Below are 9,508 nucleotides of genomic sequence, written 5' to 3'. Positions count from 1 at the left end.
ATCCAATTTCAATTGGATGCAATAATGATAAAACAACAACTACAATAATTTAATAAGATTGGATTGAGTTAGACAAGTCGTGAATTGAATGTAATTGGCTTCCATATGTACTAATAATTTTTGAATTAAAAAACACTTTTAACACACTTTCTATGCACACATTTTATCATGGACAAAAATTTATTAAAACTATAAAAGTTAAAAAAGAAAAATCTTGTTAATTACTTTTTTAATTCAAAAATAATTATCATTCTGAATTATTTTACACAGATCAAGAAAAAAAAAACAATAAATAAACAAGAGAGAATAATAATTTTATAAAATTAACATCATATCATCATTAATTTATTTATAAATTCTATTAGAAGAAATATAAGTGTAAAATTTAATATTATATTAAAAAATTAAAATGATAATTATCATGAGGTAAATTTTTTTCTTTTGCCCAAAAATTACAATGGTTGAGAGAAATTAACAGAAAAACCTAAAAAAAAATGGTAATTGTCTAATAAATTATAAGGAGTATTAGAAAATGTGTAAGGTTTTAGTTGGTGAGAAATATAGAAAAGAAAAGGCAGGAAGGGGATAGGACTTAGGAAAGAGTAGGAGTGGTGACCACACACAAAGACAAGACTGATAAGCGAAGATGGTTGGCGGTGCTGGCAGGCACAGTCTCACACGGGTCCCACCCCACATTCACATTCAATGCCGTTTTTTTTTGCTTTCTTCTTAATTATTCTGTTCCATTTCCATCATGGATTCACTGCTCCTTTCTTGTGTTGTCTCTTTAATGATTTTTAAAATTAAATATTATTATAATTATTATGAAATGTTATTTTGATGGACAATACAGGATAAGATGCGAAAAAACAACAGAGAAATCAAATTCTTTCATCATCAATGATATAAACTCCTTGCTCCTCTTGACTCATTCATTCACTCCCAATATGATGGAATTGGAAGCCACCGCCGCTACTTCCCCACCTTCTCGCGTTCTCCTCATCTCCGCAGGTGCCAGCCACACCGTTGCCCTTCTCTGTAAGCCCTCTCCCTCTCCTTCAACTTTTAATAACAATTAATAATTAGCATAAAGACTTTAATTAATGGATCTTCCTAACAGGTGTCTTAACCAACTTAAAAGGATCAAGTATTTATTTTAGTAAATTATAATATAGCGTAAAAAAATCATGGACAACAATTTTTTTTGCCTTCCCATAAAAATATTTCTGCTTTTTTAAGTTCCTTTAACCAATATCATGCATTAGTTAACGTTTGTCTTAATTAATTTCCATATTTTGTTATAACAATCTTACGATTGCAATCTATGATTGGATAAAATCTCGAGTGAAATGAAATTCCTTGTTCAGTTTGGTTTTTTTGACTTTGTGTGTGTGAATTGGTTTTGATCCTCTGCAGCTGGGAATGTTGTGTGTTCGTGGGGTCGCGGAGAGGACGGACAGTTAGGCCATGGTGACACCGATGATAGGCCCTTACCCACGCAGCTCAGTGCATTGGATGCCCAACACATTGATTCTATTGCCTGTGGAGCTGATCATACCCTTGCGTATTCCGAATCACGCAATGAACTCTATAGTTGGGGATGGTATGCAATTCTTCATCCTTTTCACTTGGTTCTCTTTAATAATCACTTTTTACTCAGAAAGAAATTCACCCTCTGTTGCTTCTCTGTCCTGTTTTATAATGGGATCAAGCTAGTTTATGGATCCTTATAGTATTAGTTTCAGCTTCAAATAGTAGTACTACTTTTTGTGATACTCAGGCCTTTTATCTTTAATGATTATTAATTACCATAAGAATAAGAATGTCAGTTGACTCACTTCATTCTTTCAACATATATATATATATATACACACACACACACACTGACATTGTAAAATCTGTCATCTAATCACAAATCACCATTTGAATTATTTTAAGATAATTATTTTAAAAGTCAACAAACTTAACATACATAATGAGTTGTGATTGGATGACTGTGTAAAACTTTTTACACTGTCAGTGCATAATCTTTTTTCTCTTAAAATATTACACCTAGTTGTGAGTTGTAGCTGTCTCCCATAAAGTTATTCTTTTGAAAGAGATGGATTTTATTTTAAAATTATAGTAAATGTCCAGTGTCCTTCTTAATTGTATCTCTGCACTTGTGACTAGTTTTCTCTCAGCACAAGGGGCTGCCACCTTTTTTATTTTATGTTTTTGGTAAGCTTATTATTAGAAGACAATTTTGTCAAGTTTAAGCAGTCTCTTTTTACTCAATGATTTTCCATATGAGAGAGGAGTTCAACTCAGGTTTGGGTGACAAGTGACAACGAGAGACTGGACCTTGAATGATATTTCATCTTGTTATTTTAATCACCCTTCAACTTGTGGAAAAAAAAATGTTCTCATACATAATAGTGTTTCGGTATATGGTTAGTAGTGGTTACCTTTGGCATTCTTTGATTCTCAAGCGCATCACATTCTGATTTTTCCAGGGGTGATTTTGGAAGGTTGGGTCATGGCAATTCTAGTGATTTGCTCATTCCTCAGCCTATTATAGCATTGCAAGGTCTAAGGATAAAGCAAATTGCCTGTGGGGATAGCCACTGTTTGGCAGTTACCATGGAAGGCGAGGTTCAGAGGTTTGTACTTCTCGACCAAATTTTTATCATTCTTTGTTCTGATATTTTTTTTATCCATATACTAATTACTATTCCTGCATCAATAAAGGTTGTGAATATGTAGTGCAGTTTTGTAAAGCAGGCTGATTCTTAGGTCTGATATTTTTAATTTCATTCCTTTATCTTCTCAGTTTACTGAAAGAAGAGTTGAATAGAATATTTGACACTGGAATAGAAAGAAGTTGGTTTCAGTTATAGCCCATTTGATTTAGGGAACAGTCTCTTATTATACAATTCCTATGCAAACACTACCTTTATGGATTAGAGGCTTGTTTGGTGAAACAACTTAATTAATGATTTATTTATATTTAAGTTGTTTTAATAATTGAAGAGAATAGGGTTAAACTGTTTTTATAATTTATCTTGGAGAGCTTATTGAAATAAGCTAAAAACAACTTATGGACATATCATGAATTATTTTCATAAGCTCTTCCAAACAGACCTTAGATCTGCTACCTTGAACATGGTACATGTGTCTGGTGTTAGTGCTGTAGCTTGAACTATCACTTGTTTTCTACCTGCTAAACTCACTGTTTAGTTGACATTCCTTTTTAAAAGGTATAAATACATATAGAAATCCTTGTTTTATTCTGTGAGGCCGAAGAGAAGTTTTCTGTTTGTTGTTTGCAAACTAAACCCTTGATGTGTTAGCCACCACTTATCGGGTTCATCATAAAATTGGTTATTTTATTATCACTTCCTCTGACCTTTGTGTTTTTTTTTCTTCTCTAATTGAAGTTGGGGGAGGAATCAAAATGGTCAACTTGGACTTGGCAACACAGAGGATTCTCTTGTGCCACAAAAGATTCAAGCGTTTAAGGTACCCGTTTCAAAGACATTCATCAAGGTTATCTGTGATAAATAAAACTCTATGAACCAGTTATCAAGAGTCAATACACAATGTTAAGTTACTTTTACCATATATTTAACTACTCATCTACCCTCTTCATGAATCAATTTAAAGAAAAGGATGCATTGTCTCTACATCTAATGGGACTCAGGACAGAAGAATAAGAAAGCCAACAGAAGCATGACAAAGCAGTTAGATTAGTTAAATGGAATAAGACAATTAAAACTTTTAGGCGGTCAGATGATTGAGAGTGATAGGAGCAGGGGTGTAGCTTAAATGGGGGGAAGGGAAGAAGAGAGGGGATTGAAAGTTGTTAATATTTGGGAAACCCTTTGTTGAAGGGGGAAACACTTGGAAGGAAAATTCTCTCCTTTTTCTTTCTGTCATTCAACAATGTTTTCAACACTATTATTTCTTTTCCTCTCTATCTCCTGATTCTCTTTCTTGTTGATCTGTAACACTACACCCTCTATCTATATATTCTTATCCTGCCCCCTTTTAAGAACTTTATTGGTGAATGCTGGTTCTTGTCATGTTTATTATTAACATATATTGGATTCTGTAGTTTTCTTTAATAGGTAGGTTAATAAAAACTGAAGAAAATAGTAATATTTATCAAACAATGTATTCCAATGCTCCAGCATTGGCAGAATTTGCCCAAAGCTTCCTCCCAATTCTTCCTTACCTTTCTCTCCATCACTGCCTCTGTATAACATTTCCCCTCTCTTTCTCACCGTGCCAGAATCATACCCTCAATTCATCATTTGCCACATATCCTTCCTATTATGATCCCCATTCTCTTTGCTAACCAATTTCCCACCATATATCATTTAATGCAAATCCTTAATTTTTGTATTGCCTCTTGTGCCTTCATTGTTGGCATTATGCTCAAATTTTCTTTTTTCCAGAGCCCATCCATTTCTTTTTTTCTCTCATCTGAACTCCTTCCATGCGACACGTGTATTTACCTTGTAAAAGCTTTGTATATTCATATTACTTTATTATTGTTGTCCACATTTCTTGACTGCACTGCAGATCTACTTTTCTTGAGCCCTTATAAATTCCCCTTTCCCCCATTCTTTAATGAATACTTTCACATTCACATTCACTAGAAAACCTAGTAATGTTAGTCTTTTGCACAAGATTCCTGAATCATTAGCATTCATCATTCTTCTTTTTGCCAAGGATCAAGCACCTAGGTTTGACTTTTTCACCTGAGAACTCTTCTATTTATGTTGGGTGTCCTCTCACAAGGCTCATTCAGTACACAGCCTTCATTACCTTCCAATCAATCTTGCTTGAGTTGCTTGTCTTTCCTTCCTTCCTGACTGTCTGGGTCCACTAATTATTTCTACATTTGTTAGACCCCTTAAAGAAATCACACTCAAAACAATATTCAACTTCATAGGGTTGTAGCATTTTTTATGTTTGCATCTCCTACTTCGCTAGGCTTGTTTTTGTTCTTTTTCTTTTGACTGTGAATCTTGAAACTGAATTGTAGAGAATTTAACCAATCAATCTTCTGATCTTCTGGAAAAACGTCAGTAACAGTTTTCCATTTCACAACCATCCCCTACTTTAAACAAATGGAAGAGAAAAACAACTAAGAACAACAGCAACAAACAAAAATAGCAATACTCTGGCTATGAAATTAATAGTAACATTATATTATTTATTTATTAAACATAAAAAAATTTAATGTATCGAAGAATTATTCCATTAACTATTGGGCACATGTAATTTTTTATATTGTAGGGAGTTCCTATCAAAATGGTTGCTGCAGGTGCAGAACACAGTGTAGCTATTACTGAAAATGGAGAACTGTATGGATGGGGTTGGGGCCGATATGGAAATTTGGGGTTGGGAGATAGAAATGATCGCTGGAATCCTGAGAAAGTTTCTTCTGTTGATGTATGTCCTTAAACTGGTATCATCTTACCTTTCCTGATTAGACTCTGATTATATAAGGAACATACGTGATTTGGTATTGTTTGATTTCTGAAAAAAGTTTTCTTGATGATAAATGGAAGAAGCAGCATTTCCAGGTGTTAACTTTTGTGATGACTGCCAATCTGTCAAGAAAATGTTGTTAAAATTCATGTGTGATTGGTGTACATGCATAGTAATGGATGGAGAACTTTTGATTTTTGCTCTCCCTCCTCCCCTTGCCTAATTCTTGCTTGTTTAATGTTGCAGTGTGACAAGATGGTCATGGTTGCTTGTGGTTGGCGGCATACAATTTCTGTTTCATCTTCTGGTGGCTTATACACATACGGGTGGAGCAAATATGGCCAGCTAGGACATGGAAATTTTGAGGATTCTCTTGTGCCTCAGAAGCTTCAAGCCTTGAGTGATAAGTTAATCTCTCAGGTAGTCCTTTAATTTTATGCTGAGTTGGTGTCTAGCTAGCAATTTCTTGTATTATTTGGATGCATTGGCATTTCGCTTTTCTCTGATTGTTTAGTGGGTTGTATCTTCCTCCTGTCCCATTTTTTGAATATTGGATTTTTTCTGATAGGGGAAGGACTGGAAATACTTCTCATGTTAGGGTTCCACCATATGTGTCGTGTGTTGTTAAAGACAAGCAAAAATTGGTTCAACAAAATCTTGTCCTACCCTAAAACCTTGCACACTGGGTGCAACAATATATTTGGTGTTAGATATATAGTTGTTTTGTTTGTCTGTTAACTTGGCTTGGACTTCCTTCAGGTATCAGGTGGTTGGAGGCATAGTATGGCACTCACGTCTACTGGACTACTATTTGGATGGGGTTGGAATAAGGTTAGCAGTAATTTTTTATTCTCCCATGTTCATGTGACATGTTGTTATGTTGTATTATAACATAAAATACTTGTTGATTTATGAACACAACAGAGGATAACGTTAGGTGATTGGTAAAAGAATGCACATTCATGTGTGCAGAGAACTAAATATATTCTACTTCATATAAAAAAAAAATTGGTATTAAGACTTTATTCTCTTTCTGTACAATCACAAGTCTTTTACTATTGACGTGTGTTTGGAAAATTCTTACCTATTTTGCCTTCAATTGTAGTTTGGACAGGTTGGAGTCGGTGACAATGTTGATCACTGCTCTCCTGTGCAAGTGAAGTTCCCCCAAGATCAGGTATTTGAATAATACTCTTCTTCCCTTTCTTTCTTTCATTTGGAAAGTTTCAACTTTTCATCTTACAGTCAATGTCTATCTTTGAACAATCCACTAACTATTCTATTGTTATTTCTGCACACTTTTTGTATGACATGGCAGAGAGTAGTTCAGATCTCATGTGGGTGGAGGCACACAATTGCTGTAACTGAAAAGGAAAATGTATTTTCTTGGGGAAGAGGCACAAATGGGCAACTTGGGCATGGGGATACCATTGACCGGTAATTACATCTACAACCTGAATACATTTGTCTGAACTTTTAGGCATGCATTCATCTTTCACCTAATTGCTTTCTCTTCCATATGTTTGCTGAAGGCACATAGGAAATATTCTTACTTTGGTCATAAAAAGTATCTTTAAAGGGAGAAACAATTTTTTTGTTTGTAGCGTTAACTTTTTTTGGGGTTATGGCAGCAGAGGTTTGAACCTGTGGCATGCAAACCACTCAATCTTATTACCAGCCGCCTCCTTGTGGTTGTTAATTGTCCTAACCAATTGCTTCAAACAAGACCTTTAATTTGAAACAAATTGATTATTTTATTGAAATTTTTAAAGTCACTCTATAAGTCAATTGGGAGTAGAATCTGATATCATCATGGTAATGGCTACAGTTATTGATATGTTAGAATTTGGGTTAATGATCTTGGTCATGGAAGTTATTATGATTGATGTATTGGGTGTGCAATGACACCCGTGAAGTGGATGGTTAAATTCTGAGTTGAGGTTCAGAAAGCAAAAACTAACTCGTATAGTGCAACTGTACATGTTATCATTGTCAACTATTAGAATAGAGCTTAGTATTATTCATTTGTTGCACCATCTTGGTGCCCTATTATTTTATATTAGATTATTTCCTTTCAATTATGGAAGTTTGCATATAGCTTTCTGTGTCTTCTATTCACCCTGGAAAGAAAAGTTATTTTTTGTGGTAGTTATGACCATGTCCATTTAAGAAGTTATATCGCTAATCTAATTTATTAACTAGAAATGTAGTTTTGGGTAATGGATGCATTTCATTACATATCTTTAGCTCATTGTGTGATTCTGGGATTTGTAGGAATTCTCCAAAGATTATTGAGGCATTGAGTGTGGATGGATCTGCTGGGCCGCACATAGAATCCTCAAACACTGATCTATTGTCAGGTGGTTTGTTCTGCTCATCAGTAGTATTGTTTCTTTGTTATGCATTTCATTACACTGATCTATTGCTAGTGTAATTTTGATTTTTATCTTTTTATATTTTTATACAATTTGGCATCATGCTAGCTCTTTTGTTTATCCCTTAAACAGGGAAAAGTGGCGTCTCCTTATCTGAGAGATATGCAGTTGTGCCGGACGAAACTGTAAGTGTCCCGTCGTAATATAACATTATTCGTTAATACTGGATTGAAAGGTGACTTGTACATTTTACAATTACTATGGATATTTACTCATGGTTTAAGAAAGCCTAGAAAGAAAATGGTAATTTCAGCCTGCGAGGAATATGAGTGATTTAGGAGTAGACATGGACACATGGTTCTTTTTGACTTGGTATGAGGAGTAACTCTGTCATGCGCTTAGTGTCTATAGGTACATCTAATCAAATTGTCAGATGCATTAAAATACTAGTCTGTTGAATATGTGCTAGATTTATTCTTATATTTCAAATGTGTCTACATTATAAGCATTGTGTTCATGCAGGAAGTGCTTTCAGATGAGAGCTATGCATTTCTTATGAAAATTAAAAAAGCTTATTATGTCACTAATATGTATGATTTGGCAGGTCTCAGGACAAACTGCTAGTTCAAGCAGTGGAGATAGGCTTGAAATTAGTGTCCCAGAAAGTGATGTCAAACGGCTCCGTGTTTGATGTGCCAAATTTCCGTTAGACGATAATGATGCATACTATGTCTCTGCCTCATCAGTTCATTGGAGCCACCCAGATTCTACTAGTAATTTGGCTTTCCACATAGTAGTAAATGTAAATTGTAGTCATATGAGAAATAACAGCAACGTATTCTTTAATACACTTTTTTTAGCATACTTTTCACTCTTGGCTAAAATTTGTTGAGACTCAGGAAATTACGAGTGATACTTGTTAAATAAAAATCGAGACCCATGTCATTTTTGAGTCCTAACAAATTTTAGTTAGTAATAGTGTCATAAAAAGTATATCAAAAAATATGTCCTAGCGTTTGCGGTGGCCAAATGGATAGTATGAGAAACATTGCATATGATCTCCTTATTCCGTGTATTATCAATCAACATCGATAAATTTAGCATATCCTGTTTTTTTTATTTTTTATTTCAGGTTAATTTATGATCTGCGTTTTTACTTGTCCTTGTTCATTGTAATGAATACCTGAACGGTCTACTACATAGTGAAGAAAGTAGAAAGCTAAGATGTAACATAGAAAGCAGCTGGTGTGTAGTTTGTGGGGAGACATCAGAGATTTTCGGCTCAAAAGTGACAAGTGAACGTATATGCATAATATATAAGTTGTTTTAGTTACACTTTGCTTTCATTTTCTTTTTCTGAATTCTTTTAACATATTAATTCGTTCTGTATTTTATTGAATTTCGTAAGTTTTTTTATTTGTGCATCTTAACATTTCAGATTTTTTTTATTGTTCTATAGTTACTTTTTCTAAAATTTTAAATAAATAATACTTGTTGTTCATTGAATTTTAATAAATTAAAAATACGAATTAAGTTACATATATACAATAATTCAATATTTTAAATGCTATTTGTTTTCACTTATTTACGAACTTTATTGTCTTTTGATCTTATTATTACAAGCTTTAAATAGAAAAGAATATTTAAATATT

General features: G+C 33.9%; 1 protein-coding gene across 1 annotated transcript; it reads left to right on the top strand.

Moving 5' to 3' along the window:
• Positions 1–802: 802 nt before the first annotated feature.
• Positions 803–8,980, top strand: LOC114410065 (ultraviolet-B receptor UVR8-like). Its single transcript, XM_028373819.1, has 12 exons — positions 803–1,038; positions 1,417–1,603; positions 2,496–2,642; positions 3,420–3,501; positions 5,287–5,442; positions 5,728–5,901; positions 6,241–6,312; positions 6,587–6,658; positions 6,800–6,918; positions 7,756–7,841; positions 7,989–8,041; positions 8,461–8,980. Exons 1-12 carry the CDS (start codon positions 825–827, stop codon positions 8,545–8,547), a joined length of 1,449 nt encoding a protein of 482 aa, XP_028229620.1. The 5' UTR covers positions 803–824; the 3' UTR covers positions 8,548–8,980.
• Positions 8,981–9,508: the final 528 nt, after the last annotated feature.

Source organism: Glycine soja, chromosome 4 (genome assembly GCF_004193775.1).
Source record: "Glycine soja cultivar W05 chromosome 4, ASM419377v2, whole genome shotgun sequence".
In the NCBI taxonomy this organism is placed as follows: Eukaryota; Viridiplantae; Streptophyta; class Magnoliopsida; order Fabales; family Fabaceae; genus Glycine; species Glycine soja.
Note: the sequence above shows the minus strand (reverse complement) of the source record. Positions and strands in the feature narration are given on the sequence as shown.

What these genes read in the sequence shown, in the direction of transcription:
- LOC114410065 (XM_028373819.1), top strand. Translation starts at nt 825, where the DNA reads ATGAAATGTTATTTTGATGGACAATACAGGATAAGATGCGAAAAAACA. An exon ending in GAACTCTATAGTTGGGGATG is followed by an intron (nt 1,604 to 2,495) that starts GTATGCAATTCT and finishes TGATTTTTCCAG; the next exon opens with GGGTGATTTTGGAAGGTTGG. An exon ending in AAAAGATTCAAGCGTTTAAG is followed by an intron (nt 3,502 to 5,286) that starts GTACCCGTTTCA and finishes TTTATATTGTAG; the next exon opens with GGAGTTCCTATCAAAATGGT.